Source organism: Felis catus, chromosome B4 (assembly GCF_018350175.1).
Source record: "Felis catus isolate Fca126 chromosome B4, F.catus_Fca126_mat1.0, whole genome shotgun sequence".
Lineage (NCBI taxonomy): Eukaryota > Metazoa > Chordata > Mammalia > Carnivora > Felidae > Felis > Felis catus.
Window position 1 is genome coordinate 88,388,454 of NC_058374.1, and position 17,562 is coordinate 88,406,015.

The 17,562-nt window shown below is 42.9% G+C and overlaps 1 protein-coding gene across 3 annotated transcripts in view; it reads right to left on the minus strand.

The window, feature by feature from the left end:
* PPM1H (protein phosphatase, Mg2+/Mn2+ dependent 1H) overlaps nucleotides 1-17,562 on the minus strand; it is a 261,902-nt gene that overhangs the window by 73,883 nt on the left and 170,457 nt on the right. For all 3 annotated transcript variants that reach the window (XM_045062017.1, XM_003988974.6, XM_023257185.2), the window contains exon 5: nucleotides 12,593-12,677. In XM_045062017.1, the coding sequence (XP_044917952.1) occupies nucleotides 12,593-12,677 (85 nt within the window). The remainder of the gene's footprint in view (nucleotides 1-12,592; nucleotides 12,678-17,562) is intronic.

Here is a 17,562-nt window from a genome sequence, read left to right on the forward strand (position 1 = left end):
ATCGCCATGTCCTAATAGTAGACCCCCTTCTTACCAGCACTTTCAATACTCACTATTGTCCTATTTGTCAGACCCGATGGAGGTCCTGGTGTTAAAGAAAAAACAACTCAAAAACTAAGTACAAATAGAGCAAATAGGTGGTTAATTAATGAAAAATGAGATGCTAAAATACAGTGGGACACATGCCTGTTGGTTTTCAGAGGAAAACCTACTTCTCTGCTCATTTGTGTGTCCTTTTGTACAATAATCATGGAAGTTTTCAGATTTCATCTTAGGTGGGCTGTTATATGGAAATACCACAGACGGGGAGGGGTATGAACAGCAAACACTTAGGTCTCACTGTCCTGGAGGCCAGGAAGTCCAAGATCAAGATGCCAGCAGATTCTCTGCCTGGCTTACAGACTGCCCCCTCTTACTGCACCTCATACGGGCTTTCCTCTCTGTCTTTTGGGGTGAGAAATCAAGCTCTCTGAGGTCTATTCTTATCAAGACATTAGTCCTATCAGATGAAGGCCCCACTCTTATGGCCTCATTTAACCTTGTTTCTAAAAAGGTCCTATTTCCAAATTTGGCATACATGGGGGGTAGGGCTTCAACAGAAGGTTTTTTTTTGGGGGGGGGGTGTTGGGGAGGATACCAGTGCAAACACTCAGTCGGTAACATGGTCTTCTAGGTATACATGTTTATAGAAGTACATACGCTCAGCCATCTAAATATTGTAAAATGTTATCTGATGGTTTCCTTTTTGACTTACCTCTATTTGTGATTATTTCTACTACTGAACGGGTATTGTTTTTGTTTGAAAAAACTAAAAAAATTTTTTTGAAAACTGTTTTTATTTTTAAGTTTTTATTTTAATTCCAATAGAGTTAAAATACAGTATTATATTAGTTTCAGGTGTACGATATAGTGATTCAACAATTCTATACATTACTTAGTGCTCATCCTGGTAAGTGAACTCTTAATTCCCGTCACCTACTTCACCCATCCCCCTACACACCTCCCCTCTGGTGACCCTCTGTTTGTTCTCTATAGTTAAGGATTTGTTTCTTGGTTTGTTTCTCTGTTTTTTTGTTGTTGTTGTTTTTTGTTTGCTTGTTTGTTTTTTGAGAGAGAGAAAAAGCATGAGCGGGGGAGGGGCAGAGAGAGGGATGAGAGAATCCAAAATAGCCTCCATGCTGACAGTGGAGGCTTGAACTCACAAACTGTGAGATCATGACCTGAGCCAAAATCAAGAGTCGGATGCTTAAAAGACTGACTCACCCAGGTGTCCCCACTTTTTATTTTTATTTTAGTGAGACAGAGTGAGTGCAAGTAAGGGAGGGGGGACGGGCGGGGAGGGAGAGAGAAAGGGAGAGAAAGAGAATCTTAAGCAGGCTCCATGCTCAGCATGGAGCCCAACGTGGGGCTCAATCCCATGACCCTGGGATAATGACCTGAGCCAAAATCAAGAGTCGGACACTTAACCGAATGAGCCACCTAGGCACCCCTCTTTTTCCTATGCTCCTTTGCTTCTTAAATTCTATACATGAGTGAAATCATATGTTATTTATCTTTCTCTGACTTATTTTGCTTAGCATAATACTCTCTAGCTCCACCCAAGTCATTGGAAATGGCAAGATTTCATTCTTTTTCATGGCTGGATAATATTCCAGTGTGTGTGTGTGTGTGTGTGTGTGTGTGTGTACATGCACACATGCATGTACATGTGTTTATCACATCTTCTTTATTCGTTCATCTATTGATGGACACTTGGGTTGCTTCCATAATATGGCTACTATAAATAATGCCACTATAAACATTGAAATGCATATATATATTCCTCTGAATTAGTGTCCTTGTATTGTTTGGGTAAATACCCAGTAGTATGATTACTGAATCACAGGGGAGTTCTATTTTCAACTTTTTGAGGAGCCTCCATGCTGTTTTCCAGAGTGGCTGCACCAGTTTGCATTCGCACCAACAGTGGAAGAGTATTCCTCTTTTTCCACATCCTCACCAACACTTGTTCCTTCTGTTGTTGATTTTGGCCATTGTGACAGGTGTGAGGTGGTATCTCATTGTGGTTTTGATTTGCATTTCCCTGATGATCAGTGATACTGAGCATCTTTTCATGTGTCTGTTGGCCAGCACAGAGACATTTTATTCTCAGAAGCAGAGTGGGCCACAACTTGGCAACTCAGAAACAACTTCTCAGAGGCTGTGTGGCATTCAGGTAACACGACTGGTTAGGGTTACTTCATGAGAGCTGGCCTGCCCTGCCAGAAGCAGTGCTCACATCAGCGTTCTGGAACCTTGAGCGTCGAAAGTGATTTTATGCTAAATTCAATGTAAGCAACACACCCAAAATTTAAAGACTGTAAAATCTGAGTGTAAGAATTTGTTAGGCTCCTCTCAGCAATAAAACCCCATGATTTCTGGAGTCCAAACTTGTAAAATTCATGGGCAATTTTGGCAAGTTTTACTCTACTACTCATATCCGGGCCACTCATACATAAATAGGTATACGTGACTACTGTCCCTTCCCAAGGCACATCTCATAGGCTGGCTTGTTACAAATGTGACCTTAATGGGATAAAAATGCAAGGCAGGAGAGGAGGCACACATTAAGATCCCTACAAAATAAAAATTCTAGACAGTTTCCTAAACATCCCTTATTTTTCTAATATGCTGGACACAGTTTAGCTTTTTCTCCTGATACTGCTATTTGGACATATGTATGTTAGAACATCTGCATGGTGATGCAAGTGATACCCGCCACACTTGAATATGTTCATTATTTTTAAACCTTAGCTATATGCCAGGGCCAAGCATAGCACCTAACACAGTAAAGACTCCAAGTAAGTATGTGCTGGGAGAATGAATACAGAACATTCTGACCTGCTTTACTCAGTTACACTTGGTGATTAAACTTCACAAAATAATACAATACAGCTTTCAATCTTTTGAAAAAGTTAAAACTAAGGTCCATAGCACATAAAAACAATCTTGGACACACATTACTATATTTTGGATTTAGTTAACTTTTTATAATTCAATAGATATCTTCCTGTAAAACCACATGTGTGTGGGTGAAATTATACCATTTCAAACCTCATGATATTTCACACTCCTAAGAATGTCTAAATAATGTCATGTCTCTTCTCTACTTAATAAGCATGCCGACTAGAAACCTAGAAATGTCTTCTATATTAAAATCCAACTTAAAGTGTGCTGGCCTGCTCCATGTAAAAAAATGGACCACTCTTTGTGCCTCCATCTTTATCCTAAAACTTGAGGCTTTCCTACAAGGAAGCACAATAGAATGTTCCTCACCGAGGGAAGGGAGTGGAGGTACACTGGAGTTCACGCGTGTGATGCAAATGGCCCCTGGAAAGAAAGCTTGGTAACCGCTGCCCCCACACAAGCAAAGATAGGTTGCCAGTTGTCTTTTAAGGAGTGTGCAGAGTACAGGTTTGTTAAAAAGAGGGTAGGCCATGTCCTTGCCACTTAGTCTCTGGACAGCTAATGAGAATAAACTTCCAGACATGGTTGCATTTGGCCAGGGAAAGAAGAGACAGCTCATCTAGGAAAACGACGCTGGAGTAACCTGCTGTGCCAAGCAGCGGCAGGACGTCAGAGATGGGGAAGGAGGATCAGACGTCGTCTTCTGGCTGCTTTCCTCTCTAGTCCTGGGAAGAAACCAGCTGCAAGGGGACAGAAGTAAGCACTTACTGTGAAGAAACACAACCACCCCATCCCAGTGAGAATCTCTGAGTTCAGCCATAACAGGAGGGGAGAAGCTTGAAAAAGAGATGTTGTCTAGAACCTTCTAAGAAGCCTCTCATGAAAGCAGACTGGGTGAGTAACTTGAACCCAGGTCTGCCTCACTCTGGAGCACATGGATCTGAGCTCCACCCTCCTGGGCTGGGGAGAGCTTTGAGCACCCTGGCAGGGCAGGGCAAAAACAGGGAGTGGAAGTAGGAACCCAGATCTAGAGAGTGACATGTCTATAATGGCAACGGGAGGTGGCCAAACACCATGCTTCCTGTGGACACTGAGACGGTGGGTCCTGAGATTATTTAAAACTGCCTGCTGGGGGGCGCCTGGGTGGCTAGGTCGGTTGGGCGACCAACTTCGGCTCAGGTCATGGTCTCACGGTCTGTGGGTTCAAGCCCCGCGTCGGGCTCTGTGCTGACAGCTCAGAGCCTGGGGCCTGTTTCGGATTCTGTGTCTCCCTCTCTCTCTGACCCTCCCCCGTTCATGCTCTGTCTCTCTCTGTCTCAAAAATAAATAAATGTTAAAAAAAAAAAATTAAAAAAAAAAACTGCCTGCTGGGAAACACAAATTGGTTACTCCTTTTAATAATAAAATTTCCTTCTGCTAACTTGTGGCCACAATGTGAGTGAGCCGTGCCAGCTACTGAGAGGATTGTCCCAGGTTCAGGAGTTTCCAGCCAGAAGAATGCATGCAGCTAACACATGAGCTCCTCCATGTGCCAGGTATCAGGGACTGGGACTCAAAGAACAAAAAAGGAAGTCCATCTGTTCAGAGTTCACACATTAGTTGGGGAGACTGAGGAAGGCTTATGGGTGGAAACAGATATCCCCAGGGGCTAAGGAACAAAAAGTGGGGCACTCACTGGGTGGGTTGGACAGAATCTGAAAAGCATCTGAACAGCGGACCAGGCAAGGCATCTGGGGTCAGAGCAGCAAGAGCAGAGGCAAGGGAGTGCATAGCAGCATGGTGAGTAGGGCTTTTGGAACTGCTCTCAGGAGAGAACAGATAGGTGGCAGAAGGGTGCCTTTCTGGGGAACTTGCCCAGCCCCTTCACCTTGGGCTCTTGGAGAGCCCCAAAGAAGGTCCCTCCCCCAAACAATAATAACAGTTAAATACACGGTAAAGTTACTGTATCATATGTGTATGGGTCAACATATTTTCACAAATTTGACACACTTGTGTAACGGGCATCTAGATCAAGAAACAATACATGGTCAGCACCTGTGGTCAGGACCCCATTCGATCACTGCTCTCCCCAACGGAAGCACTATCCCAAACTGTGTGTTGGTTTCATCTGTTTCTGTACTTACTATGGGATCCTATAAGCTGTCCCCAGTGCTGGGTGTTAAGTCGGTGTGATTCAGCCACGTTGTTGCATGTAGTTAAAACGTGTTCATTCTCAGTACTGCATGGCATTCCAGCTCGTGACTATGACTGACAATCATCTTATCCGTTCTACTCTCCGTGGACATTTGGGCAGTTTCCAGTTTGGGCAAGTACATCCTGAGCTACTGTGCACACTCTGGTTAGGTGCCCACCTAGGAGAGGAAGGGCTGTGCCAAACCCTTTTTCCCTGGGCCAAACCCTTTTACAAGGTAGTTGTTTGAACTTCTACTCCCATCAGCAGAATATGGAAAGTGAAAACACTCATGTGTCAAATGAAGGGCAGATTCCACAACAGGAAATCGTTTGTGAAGTCCTCTTACTAGGAAACTTTTATATGAGCTTTTTTTTTTTTTTTTAAGTTTATCTTTAAGAGACAAAGCGAGCATACACATGAACTGCGAAGGGGTAGAGAGAGAGGGAGAGAGAGAATCTCAAGGAGGCTCCATGCTGCCAGCACAGAGCCCAACTTGGGGCTTGATCTCATGAACCATGAGATCATGACCTGAGCCAAAATCAAAAGTTGGGACACTCAACAGACTGAACCACCCAGGCACCTTGCCCCCACTTTGTTTTTTGAGCTTTTTTTTTTTTTAATTTCAGAAAAAAAAGTTCAGACTTCTCAATATTTGAAAGGAAGTTATCAAATGAGGATTTTCAGTGTTTAACACAAATCTTAATAAAAAATTGAGTAATCTCTCCTCTTCCTTGCCCTCAGGAGGGAAAAAAAACCTCATCAGATCAGAGGACTGGAGGTTTTATATTTCAAGATGATTTACCATGATAGTAAGTCTATGGTCACGAATGAAATGAAATTAGTAACATCAACCAAGCCCACTGATGGTCGCACTAACGGTCAAACGAGATAGCTCTTCCAGAGCCAAGGCTGACTACCCAATTTGCAGTGCAGGAAAAGAGTATTTTGGTTTGGGTTAAACAAAAATGAAAGGAAAATGTTAAATGGCTGAGATCTAAATATGTATGTGTCGGAGTCTTTCATAAAGAATTCTCTCAGTCTTAATTTATCCTTAAAAATCTCAGAGTAACAAGAACCAAGCTTATGTATATATGCTATTACAAAATTGAATATTGATAAGATTCTGTCTGGTTTACATGGATATCAAGAAAGATTCACATTTAAATTTCTACATGGGACTGTACCAATCAACTAGAGAAAAGCATGCCCCTAAAATAACTTTAAAATTGTAAAATTTATAGCTTACGATAAAGGAGCCACATGGAAACTTGTATGCAAATGGATATATTAAACAAAATTGCCTAGATTTGTCAACCCTACAACAGTTTAATGTATAGAATAAGGGCTAAAAAGTAGTCATTTACATAAAACATATAAAGTTTCCATATTCATATGCTTAATGCTTTTTCTTCCCAAGTAAAAGTCTGGGAAAGGAATTCATTTGAAGAGAGAACAACTCATGTCAGCAAAAAAGATGTGCCTGTGTATCTTCAATTCCTTTGCATATGCAAATGGAATTTATACATTTTATAAAAGGCCACAGGAGTAGTCCAATGGCAGTGCGGCCATAAAAAAAGTTCTTCATATATAGTTAGATTTGAAACTAAGAGATTTTATTTTGTCTCTGATCTAGGCACTGTCGTAAGCACATTATGAATATTAACTCTTCAGTCCTCAAACCAGTCTTGGGAGGGTCCTGTAATTACCCCATTTCACTGATCAAGCAACGGGAGCAGAGGAAACTTTTTATAGACAGCTAAGCTTTTGCCGTGGTAAACCTCAGGGAATGCTATCTACCTCTTTCAAAGCATATTTAACTTTCACATCTTTAATGGATGCATGACACTACCTTGCTTCTTTACACTAAGACCAATTTTTAAGGGACCTTATGGACAGATGGCTTTGGCTTTATGTGCCCAACTTTTTATTCAGAATGTTGGAGGGAAAAGGGGTTTTAGAGAATCTAAAGATTATATATGTGTAGCAACTGTGCAGAAGACTGCGTTTTTCTAAGAATAAAAGTAGTTAGGGATCCATTCTTGTGGTTATTTGTTTAGCTGTGTGAATTCACTTCCCTGCAGAGCAGGCACAGAATGCCTCAGCATCAAGCCTCTGACTCCTCCTCCCATCCTGGGATAAACAAAACATCCATTTATATTCATTTTCAAAATCAAGGCTCTGGAAGCGGTGAGGTTCAACTCTCAGTGCTAACGTCTTTAGAGTCTTCCCTGTCACCAAGCAGTGCTCCTAGGATGGCCAAATATAAGCTCTGCCTCTAAGACTCTGGGCAGTGCCAGTTTTGTGCTCTAAAAATCTCCTGGCTGGGGTACCTGGGTGGCTCAGTTGTTGGATGTCTGGCTCTTGATTTTGCCTCAGGTCCTGGTCCCAGGGTCGTGGGATCAAGCTCTGTGTTGGGCTCTGTGCTAAGCACGGAGCCTGCTTGAGATTCTCTCTCCCCCATCCCCACCCCCCAAGAAAAATAGCTCCTGGCTTCTCTGTGACACCTGTGTGATCAGTTGAACCTATAGCGCATGTGAAAAATGCCAACCATTTTTTTGCCTGCCATTTTTAAATTAGAAGTTCTCAAACTCACAGGCAGTCTTGTGAAAAAGGGTTAAGTGGGGGAAAGAGGTAGGAAAAAAAAATTTAAATGGATACAATGAAAACAAAAGTAAAATGGACCAAAGCGTTAAAAAAAAAAAAAAAAAAAAAAGAAAGAGGTAGGATTAGAGTGGATTTTTCCATGACTCCATCACCAAGCAAAGCAGAGTGGTGGTGAAGTTGCCTGTGACTAAAGAAAGGCTTTCTGGGCTTCACAACCTGCTCTCAAGGTTAAATGTGATGTGGCAGTGGTGGGTCAGTCAATTTTACTCACTAGCACACTTGACCCTCCCAAATTAAAGTATCGTGTTTTTAAGCAGGTTCACGTTTAAGTAATATACTTTTTGGGAGATAACTCTTGATCATGAGAAATCCCAAAAAGTGAAGTGGCACAACACTGTCGACCTTGAAACCTTTCCAAAGCCAACACCAGGGACACGGCGGACAAACAGAATCGGACTCGGCACAGAAGGCTGGGGGTAGTTCAAGGACACCACAAGAAACCGCCTTCGATAATGCTGCACTTGTACGTATCAGCTGTGCGTTTGAAGCCCACTTTCATCTCTTCTGTACATTGCCCTTGATGAAAAACAGCTGCAAACTTGGATTATCCACGAAGACACAAGGACATAAGTTGAAGGCCTGACGATACCAGCACATCTTAATGTAATCAAATCAGAGTTTGTAAATACATCTAGGCAGAATTGAGGGGAAGACACCGCTCTGGCACCTCGGGGCTGTGGAGGTCCCCCTGAGGGCGATTCCTCCCTTGCTGCCACCCGCAGCAGAGGTGGGGCGGTTTTCTGGAGGCCACAGCATCAGGGAGGTCACTTCTGCTGAGACACATCCACAACCAGACTTCTTTCCCTCCCGTCTGAGTCCCAGCTCCATCCAAACATTCCGTCTAGCTTGGTGGACCTCCTTAACTATTTTATTTCAATCACCCTGGAAACTGTAAAAAGAAAAAGAAAAAAATAAAGCACAGCGACAGAAGAGCAAGGCTTACTGGTGACTCTAGGACCAGCAGCACTTCCTGGCTGCTGGGACAGTGCCCCTGACCCCTTCATCACACACCTGCCACATTCCGTGTGAACACATCAAACCCTCAAGCCTGATTAATCACCCTGCCCAAGAGTCTACGGAACACAGTTCACATGACCTAAGAGCCACACGAAGGACCCTCTGAGGTCAGGATACAAGACCAAACAAAATTAACATGCCTGCCACATCCAGCGTCATAATCTGCTTCTAGTTCGGTTAACCCCAAATGTCCAGAGCGTGCATCCCAAGAACCTCCCCCTTCGATGTGGATCAAAACGGTGTGTGTCCAACGGGCTCTGCATCTCCCCCACCTCTGAGAATATCACGAACCGTTTCTACAAGTCAAATAGCCTTGGGACTGCAGAATCATGCTCCAGACGAGTAAGTCTCTGGGAACTTAGAAGTTTTAATGATTCGGCCATAAATGTTTCTTCACACATCATAAAAAGAAATTTTAATTTGACCTCAGAGTAAGAAATACATTGTTAACTTTCCAGTGATGTTCTAACTCGTTTAGATCACGTAAAAGGTACCACAACCCCCAATGCACTGAAGTGTTTCATAATTAGTTCTAGGGAACTGATGTTCCAAAAAAAAAAAAAAAAAAATGAACTGGTGGGATTAAATGCACATAAAATTATAAGGTATGCACTGTATTTTATATTGCTGTGGGATCACTTTTCATCCTGATTTCAGAACCTACAGAAAAAAATCTCAAGGGAGGTGTCCTACACATTTCATGTAGGAGAGATTCAGAGACATCACGTGAGGGGTGTGGGATCACACAGCTCACGCCTGGGCTGGGCTGAGAGAAGTCATCACACCAGTGTTTTCCTCTCCCAATTGATATTATTTTTAAGGTTTTATGCTATCTACCTCCTAATTCTCTCAAATACTTTACCACAAAGGCTTCACCGCAAGGTTATGTTATACTATAAATCCCTTAATTCTCTCCAAAACTTTACCACAAAGATTTGCATCACAGATCATGTGACTATTACTACTGGATTTATTCATTTCAAAGAGTACATTTTTAGACTCCTGGCAGTATAGGAAGTTGGACAACCAGGATATTTCACGTTCTGGTCATGTACACTCCTGTTGTCCGGGGAGAACAGTTATTAACCAGAGAAACGCATATGTGTTACCAGTAAGGATTAAAAAGAATGGGAACAACAAAAACAAAAGAGAATGGAGACATGGTTTGCACCTTTTGGAAATTCAGATGTTAGGCTCAGTTCTATGGGCTAAGAGCGTCCACATTGATTGCTCAAGAGTAACATAAAAATACATGTTAATCTTCGGAACATTAGCAGTGATTATCAAATTAAAAATAAGAAAATAAATCTCTGTGGTTTGCAGGCCAGTAGGATTTGAAGACTGATTCATCAAACAAAAACCAAATGAGAACTATGTGCCACAAAAGAATTCTGCATACAGTTTTCATTTAATCATTCCACCCACCTTCTGAGGCTTCCTAAGCCTGTTACGGGTGACGAAGCCGGGGACTATAGGAATCACAGACACAGTTACACGACAACGCTGAGATCAGAAGCCAACACACGTCTCATTCCGAACATCGGAAAATAGACCACCAGTATTTAGGAATCTGATACATGTCAGCCTTCCCGTCCCTCCTTAATAATGTTTTGATCTTTCTGGGCCATTCTTGTAACATGAAAATGTGAAACGATTTCAAAATAAAAAAAAGTTAACCTGCTACTTCTCATTGCCTTTAGTGGGAAAACAGGAAATGGTTTTCCCTAAAGGGTAAGGAGGTGATGAAGGCAGGGTGCAGTCGAGGCACAGGCAGGCAAAGGGCTATGATAGGCTTCAAGGGAAGGTGGAAGGGAGAGTACTGTGTGGTAATGATCCAGACGTCAATACAAATTCTGGTTCTTTCATCGAGCCAACAAATCCGGCTTCAGTATCTCCTCTGTGCTGGGAACTGGCCACGTGAAGCGACTAAGGAGCCTGCCCTCCAGGACTCAGTCTGGAAGGGGAGAGAGCGATCGTGACCAGCAATACAATACCATACGCCGAGAGCTAGAGGTTTCTACACGGCTCTGCAAGCACCGGGGACTGACCCCCTCCCGGGAGACTTAGGGGACACCTCCTAGAGGAAATGACACTTATGTTGGGGTCTCAAAGGATGGGAAACAGTTTTCCTGACAGAGGACAGGGGAAGGGCCACCCAGGCAGAGCATATTTCCAAAGGCAAGGAGGTCGGGGAGATCGAGGTGCATCCCAAATATGGAAGGTAGCTCTCCGCTTGCAGCCTGAAATGCACGGTGGTGTTGGTAGAGGCAACAGAGAAACGATGCAGGAGAGGTGGACGGGGACCATGATTCTGGCTCGACCACGTGTGACCTGCATTGTGCACACGATGAGGAGCCAAAGGACTTAAGGCAGGGAAGTGATACAGTCGATGATCAGATCACTTGGGTGGCTTTGTGGAAGATGGACTAGAAAAAGCCAGACAGGTAACAAGGAGGCCAGCTGTTTTGAACTCTACTCGGAAGGATGACCCTTGCAGCCTGAGTGGTCCTTGGTGACCTGCTCGTTTAGCTTCCCACTGTAAAGTGACAAACTGAGGTCTGGAAAGGTTAAGACACCTGCACAAAGACACCCAGCCAGCAAGTAACAGAGCCAGGACGGGATCCCTTCCCCCTGACTAGAGTGCCAAAAAAAAAAAAAAAATGAGAGCCCTCAAGTCTGGGGTTCCTAGGAGTGGCTACAAGTTTATCCACTTGAAAAAGACAACAGAAAGGCTAGAGAACAACAATCAGTCAAAGAGTGAAGAAATATTTTTACATTGAGCCCGGATTCCTGCTGTCATTCTATACCAGAGCAACACAGCTTAGCTATTGAGTAAAACAAACCAAACAGACAAGGGAATTGAGGGGAAAGTGCACAGCCACTTTCTAAATCGACCAAAGTAATCAAACCTTGACTGTCCACGCACACTGAAATTCAGAGCCATGAGCAAAGTCCTTTTGGGTAGCCTGGGTCAGTTTGTTTCCTAAGAGCAGAGGGTCACTAGCTATGTTGTCTAGAAAGAAAGCCAGTTGGCAAGACAATACTTCAGCCACAGAACTACTCGTCACGCTGTTCAGTCCCCAAAAATAACCAAAGTAACCTAGCGTGATTGCCACTGTTGCTCAAGTGAGATTCTAAGCCAAACACCCTCCCCCTGGAACTTGAGGATAGGGAATTAGGTCTGTTCTCTTTTCCAGAAAACTCAATTCTCTAGGTGAAGCAAAAATGCTCAAGATCTGAAAAACCCAAACACCTTCCTCTAGCCCACTCGTAATTTCACTCTGAAGAGGGAGATTTAAACTGGGAGCTTATTTTCAGGATAGAAACAGTCTTTCAGACGCCTGCATGCTTTCCCAAAGGGCCTCTGAGACTTCCTAACCGTGCGTCAAGTGGTGGGGTGTCAGCAGGATCTGGGGCTGCCCTCCTCCCCAGCACGGAGCCCCCATTTTGAGTTAAAGTGAGCAGCAGGCCAAGGAAGAAAGGTATCTGTGTGATTCAACACCCCATTTTGTATTGCGCATCCCAAACTGTTAAACGAAACAGAGCACATCATGTCTTCCATTGGCTACAGATGGGAGAGAAACAGCCACAATAATAAATTCACGGAGGTGGAGTGTGTCGTCACACGTGTTGCCAGGATGTGTGATCGGAAGGTGCGTGGGGGGGAGTTAATACATATGTCACCCGACTCTCGTGGGCCTGCTCCCATGTCAACAGCATCATGTTCCCCCACCACAGCGTCAACACCATCCCTGATGCCACGGCGCTCCGCCAAACCTACGTGACTCTTACCAGGTACTGGAGTCGCTGGCGCTCAGTCTCAGGGGTAAACTCTGAAGACATGGGGATGATTTCTCCATTTCTGATGATTATGGCCCTAAAATAGTTAAGAGAAATACGCATTGTCAGTAGCCAATCTCGTAAGTACCTCAATTTTATAACTCCGGAGCTTGGTTTTGAAGACCGAGGAAATGCCCAAGGGACACTTTTTCTAACAAGCTGCATGGCAACATTCTCTTTTCGAGAAAACTCAAATCTCTAGGTGTAGCAGAAATGCTCAGCTCTGGATCCCTCACCAAAGTAAACATATGGCTACGTTTACTTTCTCTGCTGGCTGGAACCATGTCTTAACGCCCAGCACCAACCTTCCTACTTGGCACATGGTACACACACTCAGCGAACAAGTGGATGAAATGAATGATGTAAATTGACGCTTCCTCTAGACCAGTGCTCTCCAACAGAACTTTCTGTGACAATGGATATATTTTAATCTGTGCACTCCAACATGGCAGCCACTAGCCACATCAGGGCAACGAGCATCTAAATTACATTTAAATTAAATTAAATTACATTTTGTTTTACCTAATTTTTAATTAACTTATCTTTAAGTTCAGGTAGTCACAAAGTGGCTAGTGTTTCATGGAGTAGATAGTACAGCTCCAGGTCTGTGTTACGCCCAGTGTCGGTGGGCCGGTAGCACGGGCCTCACTGGGGAGCTTATTAGAAATGCAGACTCCCAGGTTCCACCCCAGACTTGCTGTATCAGAATCTTCATTGTGATTCATAGGCACATTAAAATCTGAGAACACCTGACTGAGACTCATGAGTTTCTACGTAGTATCCTGGATCCAGGAAAAAACACTCATCTCATCCTGAAGCTTAGGAAATTCATATGCTTCCAAAAATTTGCCCCAAGAGCTACTGCTGACTCAAGAATGTGAGAGAATAGACATCCCTAAGGGAGCTATCTATGGAAGAGGCTATAGCATGGATAACCATGGAGCAACCTTTCCTAGGCCTATTCCAGATGGAGCTTCCTGTTCCTAGATCTTATTCCAAAGTGGTTCCGAACAGCCACTTTCTAGCCATCAATTGGTTGAAGTGGCTTGGGAATTGCATTCGATATGAACTCAACAGCTCCAACAGTTCCAAGTACCAGGGAGCCGGAGACTTGGAGACTGAACACACTTCTCTGTAAAGAGCCACAAGCACGGGAAGTGCCTTCGATGAGCTCAACTCTGGGTGGATGCCTCATGGACTCTAGGGTCAGCTGCACTCTTTGTGCCAAGAGGCCCCAGGCACCCCTCCCTCCCACCATAAACATAGTCTCCAAGGGCACCCAGGTGGCTCAGTTGGTTAAGCATCTTACTTTGGCTCAGGTCATGATCTCACGGTTCATGAGTTCAAGCCCTGCAATTGGGCTCTGTGCTGAAAGCACACTTCCAATGCTCTGTCCCCTCCTCTCTCTGTCCCTCCCCTGCTTGCACTCTCTGTCAAAAATAAACACTAAAATATATATATATATATATATATACACGTGTATATATATATATACACGTATATATATATATACACGTGTATATATATATACACGTGTATATATATATATATACACGTGTATATATATGTGTATATATATATATATATATATATATATAAATAAAGTTAGTCTCCAACACTGAAGCGATCCCAATAAATGGCTGCAGCTCTCCCCCAACCCCTCACCCACCTGTGCCCAGTTGTTGCTGTCATGGAGACTGGGAGGGCAGGTAAGGGAGAGGGTGATAACAAAAATCATGGGGGCTTTAGAGGATTAACGGGTCTAAAACTAGTGGAAACTATGAGAAGATGGAAAATGTTAGGGGAGCTGACTGGGAAGAAGATGTAATATTTGTATCATCACTTCCTTTATTATGATGCCAAAAATAGGAAAAATTAAAAGTTCCTTCTTATAAATCTGTTGTCACTTATAAAATGCAATTCTCCCCTCCCAAGAAAGGTGATATCCAGCATTCACAAATAAGTGTGTTTATTCAAATGGTCTTTGTCCTAATGTATCAGTTAAGACTAACTTCCAGAATAAGGGAATAAGGGTTTTGAATGAGGATGGAGAGATTTGGCGAGCTTGAAAGGAAGGTCTAGTTTAGGGCCTAATCTCACACTAGCAAGAAGGACCCTGAGATCTGGGGTGATGAGAGCGAAAGTCATTAGGTAATAAATTCCAAAGGCAAACTTCAATTTCAAAATTTTGCTTAAAGCTAGTCTTAACTCTTTCTCTTCCCTTTTTCTACATGGTCCCTGAATTCCAGCTTCCAGGCTCTGACTAGGAAAGTTGGCTATCTGGGAGGGATGTAAAAGATAATGAGTAAAAGGGGGGCACCTGGTGGCTCAGTCAGTTAAGCCTCTGACTCTTGATTTTGGCTGAGGTCATGATCTATCTCATGGTTTGTGAGATTGAGCCCCGCATTAGGTTCTGTGTGGACAGTGGGGAGTCTGCTTGGGACTCTCTCCCTCTCTCTCTGGTCCTCCTTGACTCATGCACTTTCTCTCTCAAAATAAATAAATAAATAACTTAAAAAAGAGAGAGAGAGAGAGAGTGAATTACACTTGGGTGGATGAAAAAACTATCCATAGCAAAGGCCTCAAAATTTTTCTTGGTAACAACATTATTATCTGTAATTGTCTAATTGTATAGAGTCTGGACCATCCAGAATCCATATGCCTTTTCACTGGTTATTACAAAAAGACAATGGATGTAAAAGGATGTCATTCTGACTGAGTCACCACTAAAAAAGTGACTTGAAAGATTAAGGCAAACTAGGCAGGACCCTTGGGCTTAGTGGGCAGGGAAAGAGAACACAGCAAAGGCACCGGCCACCACTATGTTTAGTCTGTTTTTTTTAATTTCAAATTCACACAAAGGGAGGAGGAGCATTCAATTCCAATGTTCATGGCTGAACAATGTTCATTCCAATGTTAGCTCACCCTAGCTAATTACTTTCTTAAATAGATCTTTATATCCAAATCCATCTACGTACAGAGCATTCTTCATTTCTGTTTGAACTACCAAGTTCTTCCTTCATGAGACACCCATGGATTAAAGATGACAGCATGTTTGGCAGTCAGACTTTCCAGTCCCTAAACTATGATGCCTCTTCCTATGCTTCCTGGCTTCCTTTTGATCTTTCTCTCTTTCATCCCTCTGATCTTGGGATCAATGTGTCAGAGTGCTGGTCTCCAATCTGGAGTAGGGCAGCAAGAGGGAATGGGTTTCAAAGGGAACAGAGTGCATGTGAAGGCTGACAAATCTTGCACTAAACAACCAATAAACTAGATTAATGCTTTAAAGCCACATTCTGTCATCAGAGGATCCTTGTATACTTTCTATCTTCTACTTCAGTATTTTATGAACTGTTTTTCCTAAGGAAAATTATTTAGAACAAACAGAAAAAAGCTGTGGCAATAATAAGAATCAAGGAGAATTAGGCATATGCCCCGGCCTTTCTTCTGGGCCCTCAGATCTGGACCTCTAGATAAGACTACGGTCAGATTTTGAATGACATTCCATTTACTTACTCAGAGATTGGCCAGAGATTAAGTGAGGAAGCTCCTAGGCGCTGGGGTAATTTAACCAACTGGCAACCACTTCCTACCTGGTATCCCCTTACCATAAGAGTTGGAGGGTGGGGGGTTCTAAGCATATTACCCAAAGTTAAGGTCAGCCTTTCATCCACAGAGACTGAAACTGAAATTTACATGCTTTCATTTCTTGTCCGTAGCATAGATGGAAATTACTTGTAACATGGTAAATGGTAAGGTCTAACGTGTTCTTCGGACCCAACTGCAAGGGGATGGGAGGAGAGGAGGTAAAGCAAAGACATTAATAGTTTTTTAAATGTTTTTGCACCCTCCGCAAACATTAGCCACAGGAGAGAATAAACGTTAATTTATTGCTGGTGAGAATTTTGAGTTCAGAAAATTTTGAGTTCTTGAAAACTTTGCTGCTTCCATCCTCTAATGTCACAGTTTGGAGTCCAAAAGACCTACCTTTTGTCCCCCAAGTTAGTCAAATTGTTAACTGATCAAGAGAAAAATAAGGGGTCAAATGAGGTGCTCACTTTAAAAATCCACTCAATTTTACAACTTTTCTTACAGGGATCACACCAACTCACATTAAATCCCACCTCCAAGCAGGATTGACAATCTCCAGGGGCATTTGACAAACAAGCAAAGGGAAAAAAAATGGGTAAAAGATATGAAGAAGCAACTGACAGAAGGGAAAATGCAAATGTTCAATAAACACATGAAAAGATGCTCAATCTCACTCGTCCAGGAAAATGCAAATTAAAGTAAAAATAACATATAACTTTTGCTCATTGGATTGGCAAACGTTTGCTGAAAAATTAAGAATGTGTAATAGTTCAGGGCAAGAGGAAAAGGCCATTCTCATAATTAATGGGAATGTAAACTGCTATACCTTTTAAAACTATTATAATGATGTAGTCAATGGTTCAGTCATCCTACTTTGGGGACTATATTCTAAAAAAATAGAAGATTCTGTCCATAAGATACGTGGACAAAAATTCACACTTGACATTATTTGTTGTGGCAAAGACTGGAAATAGTCTCAATGTCTATCAAAAGGAGAAATACTGAAGAGTTTCATTTATAACCAGTAAGATATTACGCAGTCATTAAAAAAATAAAAAAGTTCAGTATGTTTTGTGACCCGGAGGTACCCCTGATGTATTGTTAGGTGAGAAAATCAAGTTGCAGAGTAGTATGTGGTATAACCCCATTTTTGTAAAAACAAAACCTCCATACAGACACCCCACACATGAGGATTCTGATCCCAGGCCCAAACCCGGTGAGCTCCTCTAGGCTCTGCTGTGGGCGATTATGAAGGGGGTACCAGGCAGGTACCGCACTGGACCCCGTACACAGCCACGGCACTACAGTATCCACGGGAGCTGCAGGCAAGG